Here is a 24,450-nt window from a genome sequence, read left to right on the forward strand (position 1 = left end):
CCTCGGGGGCGGGCGCAGCGCCGGGAGCGCGGCCGGGGCTGTGCGCTGCGAAACCGCGTCCGCGCGGGCCCGCGGCCGGCGGCGCTCGGTTCCGGGGGGTGTGCGAGCGCCATGGCGGGCGGGCGGGGCGGTGCCATCCTGCTGCTCCTGGCTCTGTGCCTGCAGCCGCCGCCCGCCCGGGCCCGCAGTCTCCGCTTCGTGACATTGGTGAGGGGGACGGGGGAGCGCGGGGGGAGCCGGGCCGGGCCGGGCCGGGCCGAGATGGCCGGGTCGGGCCGGGCCGGGGTGACGCGGTGCCGCCCGCAGGTGTACCGGCACGGAGACCGCTCTCCCATCAAGGCCTTCCCGCGGGACCCGCACCAGGAGAGCGCTTGGCCCCAGGGATTCGGGCAGCTCACGCAGGTGCGAGCGGAGCGGGGCGAGGCGGGGCAGGGCCCGGCCGGGGTCCGGACCGCCGGTGACACCCGGTGCCGTTGCAGGTGGGGATGCGGCAGCAGTGGGAGCTGGGCCAGGCCCTGCGGCGGCGCTACCGCGACTTCCTCAGCGACACGTACCGGCGGCAGGAGGTCAGTGCCAGCCCCTCGGCTCGGAGAGCGCCGCTCTCGGCCGCGCCACGGTGCGCCCGGGCCGCCGCGCGGGGCTGCGGGTGGCTCCTTTGGGAAGGGAGATGCCGGCGCCGGGACTCGTCTCAAAGTGTCTTCGTTCCTTAGCCCGTTCCCACTCTAGGAAGAAGAAGAAAGGCCCAAGCGCAGGCTCTGTGCTGAGTCTGGCCGCAGGGCACGGATCGGCACTGTCTCAGCGCTGCCCTTGCAGCGGGTGCGAAGGCAAATCCAACGAGTATTGAGACTTTTCGAGTCGCCCACTCTAAAGTCCAGGGAGCTAAACAGCGATGTGTGTTGTAGCTGGTTTTTTTTTTTTTTTTTTTTTTTTTACTCGAGCTTGTGAGATTTTTTTTTTTTCCCCGTTACAGTAGCTCACATGAATGCAGCCCGGGTTGGCCCTGCCCTCCCCAGTGCACTTGAAGTACAATCTCACCAGTGCCTGTAAATATAAGTAGTAATTACTGGCCAGCAATGACCCTGTAATTTCCTTTTACCTGTAGTGTACTGACAGCTTCAGTTGCCCAAAGCGATTAATTCCCCACTGTCTCATTAGGATGTTCTCACACTTTATAATAGTTCTTGAGAAACTGATAAGTTTGTTTTGAAAAAAGTCACAGAGCCCTTGTGGAACTGTGTAGTGAGCACAGAGGAAATTATAAAGGATTAAAAAAAAAGTAAGGAAATCAAAAATCCTCCCAAGTACACCTGCTAATAATCAACTGGTATTGAGTCAATTGAAACATGAACAGGTGTCCAGATGAGAGGCTGGTTCAGATGGACAGCAGGCAGCCAAGGCCCCTTGTCACATTTCAGTCTCTCCCACTTCAATTATTTTATCTGAGCTCAAGGTGATTGAACAGATGGAGTAAACTAAGAATAACCATATACTTTTCCTTGTTTCTCCACTTCGAGGGCTTCCCAGTGAGAACCTAGCTTGTCACAGTTCAGATTACATCCTTTCTTTGACATTTACTTCATCAACAAAACTTCCAGCATTGGCTCAAACACAGATCCTTTAACTTTTTTCAGTAGTTCCTTTCCAAACATACTTCACTCTTATACAGCTTCTGCGAGTTGAAACTCTTTTCCTTCTCTTGCTTGAGAAAGAAAAACAAACCAAGACATGTGCAAACAAAAGCTGTTCTGCTAACCAAGCCTGAACCCTTGCTCAAGTTGAGCAACCTCCCTTGTAAGAAGTGTTGCCTCTGGGTGACACCATATGACCGTCTGTCACCTGACTCAGCGACAAGCTGGAGCCTTGTGGCAAAAGGTGCTGAAGAAAGCATGTACACTCAGGGCTTAATTGCTTGGGGGTTTTATGATACTTCTAGAATTAGGTCCTTATCTTTTAAAATATTTTCTTTTTATTTCTTCAGAGCTTACCAAGGATAAAAGCAAACCTGTCTAATGAGTACAGGGTCAGTTTTTTCAAGCCACAATTAAGAGGTAAAAGTGGGCAGACACTGATGTCAGTGAAAAGACCAGTTGGATTTTTTTTTCTTGTGAGTGTGAAGTTTCTGAGGTACACTTCACATGAGAGAGATTATACAGAGTATAGATATATTGTGTTTATCTCCTAACATTAAAAAAAATCCCTATATTTACATTATATTTCATTCTTCAGGCTTTTTGTTGTTGTTTTGGATCAAACATGCTGTTTCCTGGGACATTCTTTTATGATTTCATGTTCTTTTTGTTTTATCACTGGTTTCTCTCTGGTTTCCCCTTAACTGTTTTGAGTACACAGATACCAGAATACTGAAGTTTTACCATTTTGAATTTCTGAACATTGCTGTATTTTTCTAATTTCTCCTTTTTTTTTTTTTTTTTCTGGCTCAGAGCTGTCTCCTCTGAGCTATAGAATGGTCAAGTCTTGGCTCATTAATCCCAAGAACCCACAATGATCAGATAAAATCCCAGCCCTCCCTGTTTTTATTTATTCTCCTGTTAGTCAGATCACTCTTGTCTTTGTTTCTCAGATGGAAAAACTGAAGCTTGAAGAAGCCATTTCTTTTCCTGAGCAGTCAGTCACTCCTAGAACTGACAACAGAATGCAGTTTTCTTCAGTCCTGCTCTGGAAATCTAGCACATTTCCTATCTGTGCCCATAGTTTTCTGCATCTTTGTCTTCCTCTTCTCTCTTCCTCATACTCAGACTCCTTTCTATGTCTAACCTCTGTGCAGTGCACCTGGGTATCCCACTGATCTAGACCAGACAGCTCCAGTATTAGACAGCAGATTGTCTTTGTGTGTCCTTACAGTTTTGACCAGGCCAGCATCAGCAGGCTTGGTCCCTTTGACTCCAGCTCCCCGTGAGCAGCTGCAGGGCACTTGGCAGTGTTCCTGGGCGAGCACATCGTCCTGTGCCTGAGCACCACCACCTGCAGGAGCCTGCAGGGTAGTAATGGTGCATTGTCCCTGTCCTGGCAGATCTTCATCCGCAGCACAGACTGTGATCGGACCCTGATGAGTGCAGAGGCCAATCTGGCAGGCCTCTATCCCCCAGGAGGACAAGAGATGTTCAACCCCAACATCTCCTGGCAACCTATCCCTGTGCACACAGTGCCTGAGTCTGATGAAAGGGTAAGTTCATCTGAAAGACATGTATTGACTACTCAAGTAGTGTGATGGCCAAAAATATTTGCTACAGTCTTGATTCAGATTCTCTTGAACTTCTCCTGGGACCTCCACTGCAGAGGTTTTCCTATTTTCAGAAAAAGATGAGAGAATTCAGGGGCTTCAATCAACATATCAGGTGCAACTCCCAAGCAGACCACACATGGTCTGGAGTATGTCAGCAGGCACCAAGTGAGGCTGTTTATAGATGCAGTCAGGGTTTCATTATATTGTGCATGTTTACTGCAAATTCTTTACTCCAGCATTCTTGGTGACCTGGCTGCTCTTTTCTCTGCCCAGCTACTGAAGTTCCCTTTGACACCTTGTCCACGGTATGAACAGCTACAGACTGAAACACGGCACTCAGCAGAATACATAAATAAGACCAAAGAGAATTGGGTAAGTGATTGTTTGCATGAGGTAAGGTGGTTCTAGGCTTGTAGTTATCACCTCTATATAATCAGATCAGAGAAAATGGAAGGGATACCAGTCCATATAATACAGCATGAGATTAGAAAATTGAAGACCTTTCTCTCTTCTCCAACCTACAGCAATTCCTGCAGATGGTGGCAAAGGAGACTGGGATCCGGGATATCTCTCTCGAGAGTGTATGGAGTGTGTATGACACACTGTTCTGTGAAGTAAGTATGGCCATCATCTTACACCCACTGGAATCTGGTTTTAAGAATTCACTGGATTTGGTGGAAATTATTTTACAAAATCACATGAAACAACTTTTCACCCTACGATTAGAAGTAATGTTCTAATTTCAGAACAATAGTTCCTACTGACTAGAGGAATGTGCCAAGAATTACCTATTTTTGCACCCTATTTTGCACACCTCCCACTGTGTAGCTCAGATACATATCATGTCAGAGTCAGAGAAAGTCCCACCTGCATAATAATGATCTCTTGTAAGTCACTAGAAAATTACTGCAATCTGAAATTTTTAGATCTCTGTGGACAAGCCTAAGTCCAATAGGGTAGAAATGAGATCTCTGCAAACTGAAGAAACATTAACTTTATGATTTGAGTTGGGACCTTAATTAGGACTATTCCTGGTGTTACCTCTATCTCTGTTACTTTAAATCAGTCACTTTTTGTGCTCCTGTTAATGCCATATCTAAAAAAATAATTCTATCCTAACTTAAGTGGGGTTCACTCACATCTGTTTTTGACCTATTTTAAGGTCCTTTGTCAGAGAAAGACTAGAGACAGATGATTCTCTACCATTTGGGACAGGGGCACTAAACTGTATATGAGTTGATTTCTGTTGAAAGCACATGAAGACTTAAACAAAATCAGAAATTGGGTTAGCTGTGCTGTGATAACACTAAACTAAAAATCACATATCCAGAAGACTTAAAGTTGTTACACATAAGTTTCTCAGTGTATAACTGTACAGCCTGATGAAGTAAATTAAGGATATCTTTCATGTCAAACTAGTGAATTACTGAATTATGGACATAGTAAACCAAAGCATTTTGACACTGTGTCACACTAATTATATGGATATGCAAGACGCCTCACTGGCAGTAGTATACAGTGGTGTGCACCGTTTTGAGGGTGTAGAAGATAAATTAGCAGAGAATTGCACTTTGCTAAGTAAAGTAGCAGCTTGGGTTGCTGCAAGCCGAGAATATTCCAGTCCAAAACTGCATTTTACTATGTGAGTTTGCCCTTTGTATCGCAAACCTGATTTGCTGTCTTGTAACAATCACAGTGAATCAACTTCTGTCGGTAACAAAATATTCTTTGGTCAGAGAGATCAAGAATTTCAGATCTTCATTTTCAAGAGTCACATAATGAGCTTGCATATTGGGCCTGAAAGGCCAGCTGACAACCACTATAATCCCCAAGAACTCAGAGAACAGCCCACAGTCCCAAAGCAAAACCAGAATGTTGTTAGGGAAAGAGTATTTCTCACTCAGAACTGTATCCCCAGACTCATTGGTCTCTTCAGCTCTTTTGGTCTTCCTCCTTTTTAGTAAGTCATGCAAAAAGTGCCTTGAAGAGGATTGTTTTTCTCACCTAAGCCAGCAGAGTCATTCTGCTGTCTGGATGGAGACAATAAAAACGTCCAAGAAAGAGCTGAACTTACCAGCTATGCTCTTTGTAAATTAATGAAGAACTAACTAAATATCTAAGCTGCTGATGGAATTTCTCTGAACCGCTCAGACAGAATGGGCCCTTAAGCATATTCAGCCTCAACTTCTGGAAGTCTAATGGGATGTGGTAAAGAAAATTGTTCTCAGTAATGCTGGGAAACCACAACTTCTATTTGTCCGCTATTATAACTAATCCTTTCATGTAATGAGTTGGCTGCAAAGCAAGTTCTTCTCTTGGTTCCCAGTTCTCAGCCTCCTGGGTTTGAGTACAGGGCTTTGTCAGTGGTGCATCCCACTGTTATGTCCACAGAGCACTTGCTAACTTTGTCCAGTGTCTTTCAGTGGCCTCAGAGCCTCCAGGGAAACACCAGAAACCCTGAGTTTGTGTTCACTTGCTTATCTGGTTTTTTTCTTTGACCATATGTTATCTGCAGGGCAGAATCAGCCACATGTAAAGTTAATGCCCTAAGGTTATTGTATCAATTACAGCATAACCTTGCATTCCAGCTGTGCTTTCACAGAAATGTAGCTCCTAGGTTGCAGTCTCTTTATTCTTCTCATTACTATTTTCTGAAACAACATCAAAACCCACATATATTCTTTGTATGCAGCATAGCAATGTGAGGTCAGAAACACAAATAGGAAAGGGGTATATTGCATATTTAAAATAGTGTAAGAAAGCAGCAGCAGTATGGGCAGGTCTCCAGACACCCTCCCCTTCTTTGTTTAATTTGCAACCTGTGCTACCTGCACATGAATATTCTGTTTCTCTTTCTAGCAAGTACACAAAATGGATTTGCCTGGATGGGTGACTCCAGATGTCATGACTCAGTTGAGGGAACTAAAAGACTTTGGTTTTGAATTTCTATTTGGGATCCACAGTCGGGTAGAAAAAGCTCGTCTGCAAGGCGGTGAGTGCACCAGGGAGGGAGCCTCGTGCTGCTCTGTCTGGCTTTTGCCTCTCACCAGCTGTTCTCTTTCCCAGGGGTCCTGCTGGATCACATAAGGAAAAATCTAACCAAAGCAGCAAATGTTTCTGCCCATCAGAACCTAAAACTACTTGCCTATTCAGCGGTAAGTTAGTACTGGGGCTGGCTTTTAGCCATCTCCTGCTTACAGGGGATTGGGTCTTGGTGTTAGTTTTAACCCCTTCTAGCCTCCCTACAGTCCATGCAGTTAATAGGACATGCATCTTTGCCTCTGACTGGGTGGGAGATGCAGTATCTGGCATCATTCCTCTGGGATCCCTGAGGAAAATTCCCGATGTGTCCTTGTTCCTGTTCGCTTAGGCTCATGAATGAGACTGGCAGACTTTGGGGAGCCACTGCTCTATTTATTTGCACAATGGGTTGATGCTACTCAAATGTGAGGTTTCAGAAGTGTTGATACAGTTGTCTCCCCCTTCCAGCAGCCTACTGCCTAGGAAGTCAAACATCTCTTCCAAATTGCTCTCTAGAAATTAATTCTCAGAGAACACTGCAGGATATATATGGCTGTTTCACTTCCTCTCCTTCTCTGGCACCATCACAGACCACTGTTAGAGCAATACAGTTCTAGCAGTACAGTTCCTCTCCCATTTCCCAGATGGGAGTTACAAAGGTGACATTCCCTCAGCACTGCCTTGCCCGTTACTGGTACAGTCTGAGCTGCCCTGCCACATGCCTAAGGGTGACTGATTTGGTTTTTTTCCCTCTTTCTCAGCATGACACCACACTTGTGGCACTGCAGATGGCTCTAGATGTCTTCAACAAGATCCAAGCACCATACGCCTCATGTCATTTATTTGAACTGTACCAAGAGGATGATGGGTGAGGGCTGCAGTAAAGACATCTGCTGTGATTTCACTTCGAGGGTTAGATACCTAGGCTAGGCTCCACTCTTGGGTGTGCAATCTTGCTCCTTGTAGCAGACTATGATGAGGAAAACTTATCACCAGAATAAAGGAAAGGGTGTGCACACTGAGTTTTTGGGAAGGGATGACTTCAACTAGAGGACAAAAAAAAAACCATCTTACTGTGTTTCATTTTCAGTAACTTCTCCGTGGAGATGTTTTACCGAAATGAGAGTGGGAAGGAGCCCTTCCCACTGACAATCCCTGGCTGTCAGCATAAATGCCCATTGCAAAGATTCTTGGAACTCACAGAGCCTGTTGTTCCCCAGGACTGGGAGCAAGAATGCAAGGTGTCAAGCAGTATTCACGACACAGGTGAGCCCAGGCTTTACCAGAGTGTGGCAGAAGGGGAAAGTCTGGATGATACCATGCTGACCACTTATTTTCTTCCTTACAGAACTCTTTGTGGGTTTGGCTGTGTGTGGATCCATTCTCCTTCTCCTTATTATTCTCCTCTTGACTGTACTCTTTCGCATACAGTCTCAGCCCCCTGGCTACCGGCACGTTTCTAATGAAGGAGAAGAGCAGGCCTGACAGTTGCTTCAACTCCTTCCCAGGCAGTAGGAGGGAGCTGTGTTGCCCCTAAGGATGATTGGGTACCTTCAGTTACTCATTCTTCTATTTTGGCCTTTGCTTCCCAGAACAAAGCTGGACTTGATTTCTGGATGCTTTCTGAAGGTGACATCCTTTAGAAAGGACTGAGAAAAAGAACTGAGCTACTCTATGGAAATGACACCTTAACTTTGAAGCCAATATACTGTGTGGTGCCCCGGTCCTCATACAGCTTACCCAGTCTGGAATTCCCAACATGGCCAGTTTCAAGTTTTCCTCCATTCAAGTGACTCTAAACATTACCACTCACTATGAATGTGGCAGAGAAGCTTGGGCCTCCAGCAGCTGCCACATCCAGTTGCATTTCTCTTCAGGGTCAACCCACTTTGAATGCTTTTCCCTCACACCATAAGGCTGCTGATGGTGGAAAAGCTGAGGGTGCAGCTCACCAACAATGCACCAAGACTCATCTACTGTCCATGCAGAGGGAACTGCTGCAGATAATGGGAGACATGTGAAGTGTTTCTTGAGGTTGCTGTCAAGTAGTTACTGCTGGCAACTGGGTTTTTTTCCCCCCTCTTCACATTGTGGGTCAAGAGAGTACTATTGAAATCAGGACAAGACTGAAAACCTAGCATTTTTAATCGGTCCTAGGATTTGGCTCAGAATAGAATCAGAGCAGAACCCAAAGAAGCTCTAAGAGCTTCATGAGAGAGCAATTCTTGTGACAGAAGCAAACTCACACTCAATTTCCTGTGCAATGTTGGCTCTAGAAAGAAAAGTCCCCCTAGATAAGAAACTTGGTTTCTGTCTAAAGATCCCAAGTTGAAATTTTACTTCCCATATCTGAACTTCAAGGATCTATTAAAGGGAGTACTCCAGGGCAGTCCAGATTTCAGCCCAAGGAGTATGGTTTACTAGCAGAATGTTTTTATGCTGTAATTAAGAGATGTAGCAGAGCTGTTCACCTAAGACTAGACTAAATGCCAAGTTCTATAGTTTTTCTTCCTATCTTCCCTACTGGATGGACAAAAAACGAACATTAAGGATCAGAGTTGGCAGGTGACTGTGGATTCCTTTGCACACTTGGCATTTTGTCCGAAGTGTGACTCTCCATTCTGGCCTCTGTGCGCACTGCAGCTGCCCCAGAGACCTTCACACCAAGTGCTCACCACCTGCCTTGTAGTTTTTGGCAGAAAATGAGAGACTGCAGCAGGCACCAGAAGCACAGGCTCTTCACATGGTGATACTGCACATTCACTTCCTACTTTTACTTCCCTTTCTGGTGCAGTTCCCTTCCCCTCTTGGATGCAGAAGCCAGTTCTTAGGTTACAAACATTTCTTTTTGTTCCCTCTAAGGAGTACCGTGGGGACTTTTCTCCACACCGTAATCATCATCTGCCAGCATGGGAACCCTAAATCAGCAGAAGCAGCTTGCTGTTCTCAGCATCTTCCTCACCTTTTTGTCCTCTGAAGATACAAGCTAGGTCTCCTGCACAGCAAGACAGTCATAAAAAAAAAATTCTACTGCCTGTGAGAACAGGCACAAGAAAGAGGTAATAGAAAGTGCATTTAAGAGGACCAGACCTGTTGTTTTTAAAAAAAAAAACAAATTTTGCACACACACAGAAAAGGTTTCTATGATGATTTAGACATTTTGACTGTGAATGACTTTCTGTACTTGTTCCAATACATTTCATTATTAAAATCAATTTCGCACTGAACTCTACGCTTCTTCTCTAGGAGTTAGCACCAGTGTGCTCAGTGTTGGAAAGCAGGCAGAACTTACTGCAGCATACCCCCCCCCAAAGGAATTCCCTGTTTCACAATCCCACACATAGCACAGGGAGATTTGACATAAACTGGTTTGGACTGCAGCAACTATGCATAGATACAGCTGATGATGCATCCTGCCCAACTTGGAGGGGTCCTCTGCACAGCCAGTACTATGACTGGTACTCCTACCATGGTTGTACGTCTGATAGACCTCCTGGAGAAAGGTCTCAAACTTCTCCCCTACAAAAACAGTTCAGCAGTATCCGCAAAGCAGCCACTCTATCGAAGAATGTTGGTTTAGTACAAAATTTTATTGATATTAATATTGCAAAACTATAAAGATGAATGTGAAGAATCTGCACAGGCTTGGAACGCATCCCATCAACCTCTGGGACAGCAGCAAGGCCCCAGGCAGCCTTGTAAACAAACTAGAAAAAGCAAAACTTAACTGTTTAACAACAGTCTTGAGATTTCACTCTGAGCAGAAGTATTTGGAAGAAATCCCTCATTTCTGCTTTTAACACTCTTATCAAACATTCTGAAGCACATAGGCATGGGTGAAAAAAATTACCTAATCATTGGCAAGAAACAGCCTAGAACTCTGAAAGGTGCCCAGCTCCATACTGTCCCTGCAATCAATGATAGAAACCTCTGGCATCCTGTTCTTTGTGGTCCAGTTAAACAGCTGCAAGCAGAGAACAGGCTAAGACGTCTTAACAAACACATTTTCCAAGTTTGCATTTGGGAGAGCTTGGTGTTTCCTAGGATAGCCAAGCTATCCATGACTTCACCCCTGTGAACATTCTATCTTTTCAGCATGTCAATCCTGCTAGCAAATGGTTTCTCAACTTGGTTGGACTAAAACAGGCTGGGGATCCAGTCATGAGCTGCTCCACTGCAGACTACAGGAAATAGAAACCTCTGACAAGTGATGACAAACAGGTTTGGTAGGCTGAAAGCAGTAACTTCAGCAAGATCTTTTCCTAGTGCCTCAGAAAACAAGTAGTAACTCCACTTGGAGGAACCAAATACTGACACAACTTTCTAGAAAGGGAGGCTAAGAGGATCAGGGAAGCAAAATCAGATCCAAGGAAGAAGGATAAAGTCTAATTCTTTGTATGGCTTATACTGCTTATTGCAACAACTGAGTTTGTACCCTGGGATTCAGAAAGGATCAAAATACTAAATCAGTTCTCTAGATCCATCTCTTTTTGCTTCCTTCCTCGGGATTTAGAATCACTGCTTTTTGTTTTCAAGTCCTCCAGCTCCCCAGACATTAACTTAGCTTTTGAGTTTGCTTGTGCCAGGGTTTGCCTGCCTCTGCCCTCCATGTCTGGATGAATTCCAGCTTCCAATCCCTTGTTCTCTCATGGTTCCATCTCTGTGTCTGTCATGGCTTTCAAAAGACGTTCATGCTTCTTGGCTGCCATCTCCTCCTGGTTCCAGATCAGAATATTAAAGCCTGAGAAGAAAAATTAAATTATGTATATCAGAAACTCTACATGAATACCTTAGGCTATGTCACTTAAATGCCAGAAATTCAAAATACTTTTTCTAAGGTATTTCCAAAGTATAGAGGATGCAAAAATAGTTACTGCAGATGCTGTGTCTATATGGCCATGGAAATCTGATCTAACTAAGATATATAAGTAATTCTTAGTCTCATCTGTCACAGGTCTAAGACTTAAATCTATAGCCAGCTAACTTAATCCCACACAGCCTGCAAAATACTGACTAAACTTGGTCTACAGCCTAGGAAATGAGAAATTAAACAAAGGGAAATGGTACAGCCTAGCAAGAAAAGGCTTTCCTCCCTCCATTGTTTTCTTCTACTGCTTCATGGACGGCAGGTGGCAGTGGTTTCGTGGTACTGGGAGGCTTCCCACTCCAGACCTGATGTTCTCAGGAATGTTTCACAGGAGATGACTACCAAATTGCTTCCCAAGTGCAAAGGTGTAAGACTGAAAGGAAGGTCTTAATCTCTTTCACAGACATAGCAAGTTGTAAAGGGCTACTAGCAAGTGGGATTTGGCAAACCTCTCACAACTTGCTTTAATCTGGAACAACAAGCCAGCCCTTTTCTGGGACTAGAACCCACACATATAGTGCCCCAGGTTCTCTTTACTTACCCATGCCAGAAGCCAGTGTGTCTCCCATAGGGTTAAATTTATTGAGCTGAAAATGAAAACACAGAGTCTGTAAGAGCATCACTGCTTATGTAACAGTCCTAAGAGCACCACAGATTATATAATAGCAACAAACCATCTGGAAAAAACAGTGTTCCCTAAGAGTATCACAAAACTCCCACAACAGACCATAGACTAGCCCTGCTTGAGTCAGCAGTTTTAGCTGGCAGCCATATCCCATGACAGCATGAGTCTGTCACAAGTAAACTGGATATGGTTCTAGTCTCTAAGCAATGCCTCTTTCCCAGAGACAGAGCAGTGTTACTTAGAGCCCTTTCAGCTGCAGCACTCAACTCACCGAGATGATGCCAGAAGCATTTGGATCATAGAGCTGACAAACCATCTGGCCTGTGTTGCCATCGAACACATCCACAGTTCGCAGCTCATTCAGCGTGTACCCAGGGAACTTGGGGTCTGGGTAGCGACCTACGACAATGAGGTCATAGCGAGGATGCCACGTTGCCTGATCAGAAAACAGAGTCATGGAGAGCTCAGAGAAAGGGACACAGCTCAGCACTGACTGGGAACAACTCTTACTGTATCTCACCCACTGCTTGAGGAAAAGTGCTCCACTGGGAGCTGCCAGCAGTGTAAATATCCACCCACCAGTGTAGTATCTTCACCAGAAATCAGACCATTTCTGATTTGCAGCTGCTAACACTAAGTATGATGCTCCTCTTAAACTTGACTCACCTTAATAGGTGTGAGGTGCTGAAACTGCCTATGTGGATGTGGAATCAGATGCTGTGGCTTGGTCCAGTCTGAAGATGAGTAAACCCTGATTTCATTGTGCTGGTCTGTGCTCAGAAGCTTGGCACCATGGGTTGGGCTGAAGTAAGCTAGGAAAGTGAAACAATAGGCAAACTAAAGATCACAGTGCTGTGACTGACAAGAAACATAAGTTCACATTTTGCTATTTGAAAATCCATCACTATTTCTTTAACTGGGATGTAAATATGGCTGTGTGTCCCAACAGATAAGACTTCAACAAGACAGACTACCTGTCTCGAACTCAAAACTCTTATAAAAAGTAAGCTGAGACCTACTGTGCTGGGTTACCTAATAAGAATTTTTTTTCTCATTTCAGGATCACAGGAGGAAACATTGCAAAGAAAGGAACTTGCTCATGCAAATAGAAAGACAGTGGAATAATGAGATAGACACCTGCAGTTTGGACTACCACCAATTGGTAAAGCTGTACCCAAGAAACAGGTTTGAGTTCCATTCTCTGCTCTTGTCAAAGGGATTGCCCCAATAAATTCAGTTTTCTAATCTCAGCCACTGCTGCTTTCAAACTCATTTCTAAAGTACAGTGTCACAGTTAGTATCATAAGTCTAAAGAAGGTGCTGCAGCTGCCCTAGCCACCTCCCTGCCTCTGGCCACACATTCCCAACAGCTTCCTTGCTTTAATTACCATGCAACTTGGAATCTGAGCAAAACCTAGCACTGCCACCACAATAAAAGCTGAGTGGAGTGGACTCTGCAGACATTTATGCAATGGAATCCTTAACTCACCTGCATTGACAGGTTTCTCATGTGGAAGCAGATGAAGAAAGTTTGTTTTGTTTTTGATGTTTCTGAGGTCCCAGATTTTGACTGTCTGATCCACGGATGCTGTGGCAAACATCCACTCACATCGGGAGTTAAACTCTACATGAGTCACTTTCTTCTTGTGCAATTTCAGCTTCCAGATCTGCAGCAAACAGAAAATCATGTAGGATTTAATAATCAATATCTGGAGTAAAGAAATTAAATTATAATCTACTAGTGCCAAGTAAAGAGGTCTCACATTTATAGAGTAACAAAACTTGTAAAATACAGCAAGAGTGTATTCACTGGAAACAAGAAAGGAAAAGAATTACCTTGGTAAATAACTATTTCATTCTAGAAAATCTCTGATCCATCAATTTATTACAGCTATGAGAAAAGAAAACACAACCCTGGGCCTTCATGGAGCGAAGTATTAGTGCCACTGTACAAAGCAAGATCACATCTGGAAGACTTTAAGCAGTGCCAGCTTTTCACTTGCAGAAAGAGTCAAATAAACTGGAACACGTAGAGAAAATCTGCTGTCAAGATAACAAGAAGGAACTGCTTTGTGTGGAAAACTAAAAAACCTTGCTTTAAGTAAAAAAGCTGAGAGGAGATCTAATTGGCTTCTAGAAACATGTGAGCAAAGAAAAATGAGGGTAGGACAAATATTTCAATTAACAACAACAACAAATAAACACAAAGTGTCCATGAATAAATTTCTGCACAAAGCCAGAAGGTTATCTCTAATCTAAAGGCTGAAGGTGGCCCATCCTCCCTAAAATAAGGGATATCTCCCAACTGCAGAAAAGATTGTCATATTCTTTCAGGGGGAAAAAAAAAGGTAAGTCAGCAACTACCGCTGAATAAGGACAAGTCACTTGGAGCACTCCTGAGTCTGCCCACTACTCTACACAGCTGCCTCTGGCTACAGCTCATTGGGTGGCAAACTTTTACAGATACTATCCTTACGTGAAGGAGAGAGGGCAGTGCCAGTGTGACACTACAGCAGGCTCTTGAAACAGGGCCCACTCCAACTATTCTTTCCTCTTTCGCTACTACTCCAGACTCGGTCTGCCTCTGCCTGCCCTCTCGTGTCCAACAGAAGGAGTGCAATTTCCATCCCAATATTATCTGCATTACTGCTCCGTGCCTACCCTTAGATCCATGGAAGGGTGTACTACAAAGCAGTACCTCCTAAGTGACTCCCATTGGGACACTAAGTTTCTGGAAGTGTGACCGTTGTTGGCAGAGGGTGCTCACATCTTCAGGTGTCCTATAATTACTCTGACTAGTAGCAAATACTCTTAAGGAAGGCGTAGCACATGATGGGTAATAATTCCTTGTTTAGAAATTATTACCATTACACTCAACAATGTAAAATGCCTACCAGGTGGCAAAAGTGGAGGCTTTCTTACCACCCAGACAATGAGTTAACTCATCTCCTGAGCTGCAAATCACTTGCTCCTCTTTTCAGGGTTCCTGTAGAATAGGAAAGCACATGAGCCATGAAGATTCCTGTAGAGGAGATGCTGCATGGAGCCATACAAACCTCTTCACCAGAAGTGCTGAGCAGGACCACGTTGCCCACATTATCACCTGTCACCACTACACGGCAGCTTGCAGAAACGTCCACACTGCAGTACCAGCAACTAGAGGGAAATACACAAATCAGTGCTGTTCCTACAGAACAGTGAAGGCAGTGGAATTCTGGTTCACATCTCATCCCTGATAACGAAGGCTGCAGCAGATTGTAACTGCAATCTCCTGCCTGGTGGTGTGGGCCTGAGTATGAGGAGGAAGGACACCTTATCAGCTGATAAGTCACCTTATCAGTGACTGAATGTGAAACAACTTCAAAGTCATTTTGAAGTGCTTATTAGGTGGAGTGTAACACAATGCAACAGTGGAACATAACTGAGGCTGAAGAACCACTTGGTGCCTGCACATGAAAATACCTTGGGAAAGATCAGAACATCCTTGGAACTTTAACAAATGTAGAGAAACAGCTTTAAAATGAAATTTTCCACAAAACACTGAAGCAGCAGTAAGGACACAAGCTTTGTACTGAAAAGTTGCACATCAAACTGTCTCAACTTCATACTCCAGGAAATACAAAACTGAATATAAATTTATCTGATAAAGACATATGTCTTAATGCCAGCTCTCCCAGGAGAAGGGCAGTGAGAATAAAGCTGGAGTCCTTTGGGAACTTGTTGCAAAAGTTTCATTTGCAAGATAAATTATTCTAAGAATTCAAGGCCATAGAAATTAATACGGTGAGCCTGAAGTCTGCAAAAGGGCCACAGGGTAAACTCAATAAACTGATAACTCAGATTGTGCAGGAATGTTCTGTGGTTTTCCTTATGCTACCTGAGCTGCCACTGACAAAACAGCCTACTGACAACAATTAAGAGAAGTAAGTTATCCTCCCCTTCTCACCTCACACTTCATAAAGTGAAAGGCTGTCACTATCTGCAAGATAGGAGATGGCATCATCAGAAAGTAAGATGGGGAAACGTGGGCAGCACACTCAGCTAATGTAAAAGCCTAAGTGCCCCGTGGCTGTCTAGCAAACAGGACCCTGTCTCCAAGCTCCCCATGGGACCAGTTCATATCAAGAGTCTCCTAACACTGGCAGAGATAAAGATAACACAGCATTAACCCCAAGGAACAGAGAATTAACCTTGCAGTGCCCTCTTCTCACCAAACATTATGATGCTCATGGCCACAGTCCAGGGCACGAGAGATCACCTGCACCGCTCTGCCCTCAAGATCCTGCAGACTTAGGGTGCCATCACCTGATGCCACATAAAGCTTCTCTGCCTCAAAAGGACTGAACTTGATGTCTCCGAGAGAATCTCCTGGCCCTTTCTGAAATACATGCAAAGCCAAGAGACATCAAGGTTAGAGTGAAAGTGAAAATCTTAATTTAACAGTCACCTCCTGGTACACAGAGTCAGTTGATCTAGATACAAGCACTGCTTTCTGGCAGAGCACATACACAGGAACTCTTTTTTTCTAACCTGTTTCAAATCCAAGCACATACATTCTGAGCCCTCAAACTTTGGGCTGCAAACCTCATTAGCAGCAAGGACTGCTGCTTCTGTTATGGAGGTAGGACTAATCTGCAGTGAACCACCTGGCTCAGACCATGCTTAGGAGATCACAAGCAACACCAGCACCATTCCATTCATAAACTCATGATAGCCCAGCACCAAGCTTTTCTTGCAGAGACTAAATTGACTAGCTCCATATAGGCTGCTTCCAATGCTGTATCTGGTCTTTCTCAAGGTACCAACAAGCAGGAAAAGCCAAGTGCAAATCTTTCTGCAAACCCCATGGCATAGGAATCTTATATTCTATGTTATGTTATATTGTTACTGTTGTTATGTTGTTTTCCTCCAGCCCGTCTACTGAAGAAAAGTGGAAACCCTCCACAAAGACAGAAAAAAAGAAAGCTAGCTGGGAGTCCCCAAACTCTTTGGTACTCAAATGCACTCCATCTGCTGCTCACAGAACAATTACTTAGTCAAGTCTCACTGCAAATACTAGGTTTCAAGATGCCAAAGAAGATAAAAAAAGGCCTGCCCATAGAGCCTGCCTGTCTTCACAGTAGAAGGAGAATGGCATTCCCTTTCAAATCCAGCCATCACTTTGTGACAGGCATCCCACAAGATCCTTATGTCTCAGGACCTAGTTTATCTCTCCTTGCTCACTCCACCAGTCATCCCAGCATGACTTGGGTTCACCTTTTGCCCTATTACAAGGTTGCAGATGAACAGCCAAATTAAAAAGTAACCAAGAAAGCTGCACTCAGAATTAGGTGGGGGAAAGTAAAGTGAAAGCTAACTCAAATTCTCTCACCTTCATGCACAGAACTTAAGTAACTAATTGAAGCACTCAGGCTTCCTCATGAGTCCACAGGAAAAAAAGAAACAGTCTTGAGAAGTTAATTCTGAGACCCAGTTCTAGCAATTCATCTCCTCTTTTCACTCACTACCCAGACTCTTAATTTCGGTATTTTAGATAAGTACCAGACGCTTGGTGGGATGGATTGGCATGACCCTAATGGCAGGCATTCCTTGAAGTCAGTGGCATTTGTGGAGAAGCATGGTCCTGTAAAAACCATCTGACAACAAGCAGCACTGCTAGCAGGTGAGGAGGTTAGAAGGTCCCCAGAGGACAGAGCTTTGTGATGAGTTAAGAACAGACAACTAAGGAAATCCACTGGACCCCCCACTCACTCATATACACCAGGAAGTAAGCAGCATCAAAGAGTCCCTCCCCATTAGTGAAAAGCTCTTTCCTACCCACTACCCCATTTCAAGAAAAAACAAAAAGAATAGGCATCCCTGAAATTCAGAGGATAAAGAACATGTATATGGGGAAGAAGAAGCCCAGCTCTCACACATTAGAGACAAACATCTCTCTCTCTGTTTCTCTTGCTCTCTGTAGTGCTTCTGCCAGCAGGACACAGAAGCCCAAAGCATTACTGTATTCTTACTCCCAGTCCTCGGTGCTGGTGAAGACCCGGACAGTATGGCCATTAAAATCCTGCAGAGTGGTAGTGCCGGCAACTGACGCAGTGTACAGCTGACTAGGGTTAAAAGGGTTAAACTTCATTGCTGTGATGGCCCCTCCAGCTCCCATCTACAAGGAAGGGGATGAACAAAAGAAAAATCCACTGAGTGATGGGGAAGGAGAAAAGTGTGTTCTGTAAGTCTGCAGGTGCTGCTATGTCTTTAACAGTAACAGTGAAACACACCACAGTCCTCTCTAAGCAAGAAAGACAACCATGTCTCCCACATGACAGTTATCTAAACCAGGAGCTGCCCTCCTGGAGGACAAATCTGCAATTCTTTCAGTCCCCAGGCAAGGTCCTCCCTTGCTGTCTGGCACCACACTATTTACAAAAATAGGTGACTCTGGAATTTCTGGAAGATAGACCTCTCAACATGTATCTATCTTAACTTAGAAAGGTGAAAAAAGTTACAAAGTCTTTGGGCTCCTGTTGAAATGGAAATGGCTCAATACAGCAATGAGGGGTATGCCAGATGTATGAACTATTCATTCTATCTTAGTTTCTTACTTGAGATAAAGGCACCTCATTTCTCCCCAAAGATGTTTCTTCATCTACCACAATGAAAGGCGAGCAGAGAAAGATTAAGACCTAAACCAGACAGACCCTCTCTGCCTACTTGTCTCTGGCATCCCTTGAAGATAACTGTTTTGCCAGTTGCTATATTATTTTTCCACTGAGCACACACCAAGTGCTGCTTCATTATGAACTTAATCACCTACATCAGTTCTCCCCAGTGCTAAAAGTCTGGGACTTAAGAACAGACATGCTGTTGCATCTCAGTCCTATCCGTAACTGGCTACTCTGAAACCCGAGACCCATATGTGTTTCTCATCAAACTTCAGTTTTTATCTGCAGTATTTCATAGTACTCCACTTTTCCCTCCCACTCATTCCTCACATACAAAGGCTTACCCCCCTTATGAAGCAGGTTTTAGCAAGTACTTCACAGTCCCAAAGGATGATGTCTCCACCTTTGGAACCGACAGCTAGCGTACTGGGGTGTGTTGGGTGCCATTCCAGACATGTCACTCTCCTGTCAAAGGGACTTGCTCTTCGGAAGAGGCAGTACGAGGAAAGAGAATGCAGAAAAGCCAGCTCCAATCTCTGTTAAAAAGGCAAAGAGAATTATGACTTTTGCTAGCATCCCTGAGATTCTCTGAATGAGGAATGCTAACAATGTCTAATTGTCATTAATGTTAGTATATTCATACAGAACTCTTAACAACAAAGCTCTCCCAGGTGCTTCTCACCTATGGATGTTACAGAAAGAATTAATTTTCAAAGGAAAGGCATTCGGCTCTGCGAACCAGTAAAACATAATGGACTTAATGGCTACGTCTGTGAAGAGGAAAAAATCAACACTTAACCTGACAAGACTGGCAAAGTAAAGTGGATACAAGAATATTATCATGAAATAGATCAGCATGCAAAAGTATCTCTGTGCAATAACTCAACTGGGAGAGTGGGAAAGTTTAAATACAATTCAAGGAAGTACAGAATTAACAGAGCATAAAACCTGATAGGGCTGCGTCAACCAAAAGGGAAAGCCATCTCAGCTCTTGCATTTTACAGGATTAAGAAACTTAAGGGTGCACCAGACTTGGAGCCACAAACTGTGTATGTGGAGAACTTTTTAGGTCCCTTAAAGTTCCTCTGCTTGTGTTGAAGATATTTTTATGTAGGGAGCTGAGATGTCCAATAGGTCCTGAAGGAGACACTCCTCACCTGCCTGAGCTGTGCCTGAATGGAGCCTCCCAGCATTTTCTGGTAGACATAATGAACAATGCTGCATCGCCGCTCCAGCTGAGAGGGAAGGACTCTCTTGTTTCTCATCACAAATCCACTTCCACTGCAACCTGCCAGTGAGAAAAGAGTAAAACTTATTGATTAGCAACACCTGTCATGCTCATTCACTAAATATGGGAAAACATCTACATTTGCTGCTACATCCATGAAAAGCTTCAGCCACAAGATAAAAGCCTCTAAATAATTCTTACACATCTAAGGTGCAGCAGCTTCTGGAATTATGGAGTCCAATGCATCCCATAGGCCGCCAGAGTTTTGTGTATTCTTCCTCTTATTAAGCCTTCCTTCTCTTTCCCAAAGATTTACCAAAGACAATAAGAAAGGACTAAAGCAATGCCACAGATGGGTGGTGCACCTCTTGGACAGCATACAATTTGAATGTTTCATACCCAAAACACAATGCTGCTATCCAAAGCCCCAGCAACTTGAAAACATGCCATGGGAGGTGGTAAGCCCCTACATGCAGCAAAAGTCACATGTCTCAGCAGGAACACCTGAAAATTTCCCAAGTATGGCAACACGTGCTCCCAGACAGTTCCTGAAATGCCTGCTGTGAATCAGAACTTTCTGTCTGCTCATGCTGTAGCCCATACAGTCTGCTTACAGCGCTGCGAGTTTTGTTTTTCATAATAGACTTGCTGACACCTCACTGCCTGAAAACCTTTCTGTTCAGAGTGATTTTTGCTGAGAGCACAGCTTGTTTCTACATTTTGTTCATGTTCCAAATTTTTGTCTTCAGGGACCTTTACGTAAAAACTAGATCTGTTCAGTCCCATGTCTGTGATCTAATCATCCCCACACCAATGGTCTTTAATACCCCAGGGGATCTAAATGTCAAATGCATTTTTTAAGAAACACAAATACTGTTTTCATTTAAGGACACTTATTAGAATATACCCACAGAAGACTGAAAACAAATGGATCATCCTGTATGATCAGAACCTAAATTAAATCTTTTTTTAATGCAATGATGGAGAAATGCACACTTCTTTGTTCACGTGCCAACATAGTGAGAACACTTGTCACACCTGCTGAAATAGGTACAAAAGTATTTCAATTCTAATTTCTTTTTTTTCACTGAAGAATTGGTATCCACAGTTCCTTCTTCAAATGTGACAAAAACTGAGGTATTTTTTTCAGATTCCATTTTATAATGAAGGATAATTTGTTAAGAAACAAAACTTCAAGCCTTTTTAGAATCAGCTGAAAGAAACCCCCGAAAAAAGATGATTTAGTTTTAAGAAGCGAAAACTGTCCTATATGGATCAGGAGAAAAAATAAATTCCAAACACATACAAACTGGAACACAGAATGGAAAAGCTAAAATACAAAGGTCTTCATCTTTTTAAGAAAGGGTTAAGGAAAAAATATGATTAGCCTAATTTTTCTGAAGTATCTTACAGGAATGGCAGATGCTTACCAAATGCAAAAATCAGGTCATGAACTTACAATAAAATCATGCAGCTGCATTAACTACAGAAGATATTTTAACTATCTACAATTATAGATAGGACTCCTTTCAAACAGAGCATTTTGCCTCCACAGTCACTGTTCACCCTGCTAACTCCTCCAGGTCTGGTCTTACAGACCACACAATGGAAATGCACAAAATCATAGAACCCCTGTATCTCTGACTTCTGAAAAACACTTCAGCAATTTCTGGATCCTTAAACCAAAATTGTACAGAAAACACACAGTATCTCCACACACGTCAGTAACTATAGTGATCTCCTAAACCACTAATGAAATTAAAGGTTTTATCTGAAAAAAGGAGGCTGAGGGGAGACCATATTGCTCTCTACAATCACCTGAAAGCAGGGTGTAGGGAGAGGGGAGTTGGTCTCTTCTCCCAAGTAACAAGTGATAAGAAGGAGGAAAGGGTCTCTAGTTACACCAGAAGTTGTTTTGAAAATTTGAAATGAATGAAAAATTTCATGAATGAAAAATTTCTTAAATGAAAGAGTTGTTACTTGTTACTCATTGGAACAGGCTGCCCAGGGAAGTAGATGAGTCCCCATTCCTAAAGACATTTAAAAGGTGCGTAGACGTGGCACTTCAGGACATAGTTTAGTGGTAGATTTCACAGTACTGGGTTAACAGTTGGATTCTACAATCTTAAAGGTCTTTTTGAACCTAAATGATTCTATGAAGTTGCTGTAGGTAAAGTCTAGATAACTCCCTCGATAATGCAAAGCACTAAACATTCCAGTATATTAGAAACTAATCACAACTCTGCATTACATTAAAAAATCTTTAAGTTTTTTTAAGTTAGACACTAAAGGAAAAAAATGCCCATGAGGAGAAGTAATTGGAGGAAATTCTGACCATTCTAATCTGAACAGAGGTAGAAAGTATTCCTACTTACTGTAGCAAAAGTTACAACAGGGAAAGAATGGCGTGCAAATACCAGTTCAGACTGGATGCTGTAGGACACCAACCTTAAAACTTACAACTGCATTCAAAACGGCATGATACTAAAAATGTATTACCAAGATTGGTCTGTCCTACACTAAAGGAGACATCTGGTAATACAGGAATTCTACAGAACTTAAATCCCTCTCAAATGAGCTCTAACAGTATCTTCAGGCTTTGACCAAGGGGTATGGAGTCACAAAACTTAAACATTCATTCATGCATGCACGCACACTCACTAGACAAAAACTTGGAGGATGTACTACCCCAATACAAGTCTGCCTATTACTTCAACATCTAACCCCATCTAAACATTCATGTCTGAACATGTTTCTTGGCATTCTCCCTCTTCAACTAGTCAATGCCTGTCATTTACAGTAAATCTAGTTAGGGAGAAAGACTAAGAATCTGAGGAAATCTTACCAATTTTCCCTGAAGGTTTAGATGTTTTTCTCACAAACAACTTCTTTTCTTGTTTCTCATTCCCTCTTTCTCCATAGTCCCGTTTCCTCTTCCCAGCTGATTTTGCCTCTTCTGGCCACTGCTGACATGCTCTCTCATGCTTCTTGTCCTTTGGCTGGTTCACTGGAGCCATTCTGTCTGACCACTGAAAGCAAAAAACATGGAAGGTAAGACTGTCATACACTTCTAACCAGAACACAGAGAGGAAAACTGGAATGGAACATATATAACAGGTTCAATAAAATCTTCTTTGTTCACATATTAAAATTAACATATCCTAAAGCACTAGAATATGTTTTGACAGATGTGCCTCGACCAGACTTTTAAGCCTGAAACCCAAAGATCTGCATAAAGTACGTCTGTGAAACCGCATAATACCCTAACTGTTCCTGTAGTAGCTCTTTAGATTCAGCTAAGTGAAAGGTCAGACTTTTTATGACGATGGCCAGGGTTGACTGGCCTTGCAACAAATGGGCTCAGAAGGTACTTGCTGCATAATGGCCACTTCTCCTCACAACCGCCACCTGGTATTTGGACTGGGCTCCTGCACCGCCTGGCAGCCACACCGGAACTGCTCTCCTGAGGCGCTGGATTCAGCCACTCGTGCCCCGAGTTACGCCGGCCGCAGCGCCACCAGGCCCCTGAGGACACGCACGGGCCTCCCACGGCCTTCTCTGCAGCCAGCGGGCCGTGCGCCAAACGCCGTCCGCAGCCGCAGCTCCTTCCCGCAGAGCATCTCTAGCCTGAGCCTGCGCTCACGTTGAGTTTATTTACAATTCCTGAATGGCCGTCACGGATATCTGCCCGTGTTAAACACGGCTCGGCGGGCACCGCGCAGGCTCTCGCCCCGGCAGCGTCCCCGTTCCGGCAGCCCCCGGCACCCCCGCGGCCTGGGCGGAAAGCCCACCCCGCTCACCTGCGCTCCCGCGGCCTCGGCTCTCCCGGCACCGCCGCGGCCGGCGGCCGGCCCTGGCCCCTCCCCCGCGGTTTCATAACCGGGGCGGGAACGGGGGCAGCGCCTTCGGCCCGGCCCTCCAGAGCGGCACCGAGTCCGCCACCCGTGGCGGCTCCCGCCGCCTTCGCCTCAGGGGGGCAGCGACAGCGACGGGGGAGGCCGGAGAGGGCTCGGGGTGGTGGTCTAGCCCCGGCTGCCTCCACCGCCCTTACCCCTGCCGGCCTCCCCGGCCATCAGCACGGGCAGCACCTCCACCTCCCCGGGAGCGGGAGGCGGCTGCGAGGCCAACGCTGGCCTGAAACGCCCCATCCGCCCATCCGTCTGCCTGTTGTTTGTTTGGTGCAGCACGTAAAATCATACGCCCCTCATTAGTTTCTAGAGCACCAAAGTGTCCTTTTAAAGCTGTAAACTGCAGCTGGTGTTGGAAAATAACATCAACACCATCAACAACAAAAGGCGCTTCAAAAGCAGATAAAGTCTCATGGAGAGCAGCTCAGAGAATAGCGGTCCTACACAACACAGCTGACAAGAATGGGGAAGGAAGAGCTCTACCAGCACAGAGGGAGGTACCAGCACTTCCACTTCCTCCCGCACCTGCAAAGGAGGCTGCCGGCTGTGGCCATGTGTGGGGAACCTTACTGCTCCAGACATGAGGGATAAGGTTCCCCTGCTTCAGACCTACCAGTAATTGTGCTGAGTAATTAAGCACAGTAATTAAGCCACACATGGCTGTGGACACAGGTTTTAAAACAGCGGTAAATGGTCATGCCTTCTGTAGGGTTTGGTTTTGGGTGCTACTATTTTATGTGATATAACTACAGTTACCTATGGATTTTCTCCCATACTAGAAAATGCACAGAAACCCCCCAGAAAAACAACAAATGCGCAAGTGTCTATGCCTTTTACCTGAACAGTAACAAAGTTGTATTAGTTGCTGTGTCAGAATGCCATACTGTCCAGGGTTTGGAGG

General features: G+C 44.5%; 2 protein-coding genes across 5 annotated transcripts; one reads left to right on the top strand and one right to left on the bottom strand.

Moving 5' to 3' along the window:
• Window positions 1–15: 15 nt before the first annotated feature.
• ACP2 (acid phosphatase 2, lysosomal) lies at window positions 16–13,007 on the top strand. Of its 2 annotated transcripts, none has more exons than XM_056492603.1 (11): window positions 16–207; window positions 307–402; window positions 480–566; window positions 3,032–3,184; window positions 3,518–3,616; window positions 3,769–3,858; window positions 6,104–6,236; window positions 6,311–6,399; window positions 7,027–7,133; window positions 7,356–7,531; window positions 7,614–9,492. In XM_056492603.1, exons 1-11 carry the CDS (start codon window positions 112–114, stop codon window positions 7,748–7,750), a joined length of 1,263 nt encoding a protein of 420 aa, XP_056348578.1. In that variant the 5' UTR covers window positions 16–111; the 3' UTR covers window positions 7,751–9,492. The 2 variants fall into 2 exon arrangements, with proteins under 2 accessions (XP_056348578.1, XP_056348579.1); XM_056492604.1 differs by lacking the exon at window positions 7,614–9,492 and adding an exon at window positions 12,818–13,007 and having other exon boundaries at window positions 22–207.
• Window positions 9,370–23,740, bottom strand: DDB2 (damage specific DNA binding protein 2). Of its 3 annotated transcripts, none has more exons than XM_056492595.1 (11): window positions 23,442–23,740; window positions 22,487–22,670; window positions 19,571–19,701; window positions 18,758–18,949; window positions 15,969–16,135; window positions 14,814–14,913; window positions 13,247–13,424; window positions 12,424–12,569; window positions 12,029–12,193; window positions 11,674–11,719; window positions 9,370–11,006 (listed from the first exon to the last, which is right to left on the bottom strand). In XM_056492595.1, exons 2-11 carry the CDS (start codon window positions 22,656–22,658, stop codon window positions 10,912–10,914), a joined length of 1,392 nt encoding a protein of 463 aa, XP_056348570.1. In that variant the 5' UTR covers window positions 22,659–22,670; window positions 23,442–23,740; the 3' UTR covers window positions 9,370–10,911. The 3 variants fall into 3 exon arrangements, with proteins under 3 accessions (XP_056348570.1, XP_056348572.1, XP_056348571.1); XM_056492597.1 differs by lacking the exon at window positions 15,969–16,135 and adding an exon at window positions 17,769–17,914 and having other exon boundaries at window positions 23,442–23,738; XM_056492596.1 differs by having other exon boundaries at window positions 22,487–22,735; window positions 23,442–23,738.
• Window positions 23,741–24,450: the final 710 nt, after the last annotated feature.

The sequence above is a fragment of the Oenanthe melanoleuca genome, chromosome 5, assembly GCF_029582105.1.
Source record: "Oenanthe melanoleuca isolate GR-GAL-2019-014 chromosome 5, OMel1.0, whole genome shotgun sequence".
In the NCBI taxonomy this organism is placed as follows: Eukaryota; Metazoa; Chordata; class Aves; order Passeriformes; family Muscicapidae; genus Oenanthe; species Oenanthe melanoleuca.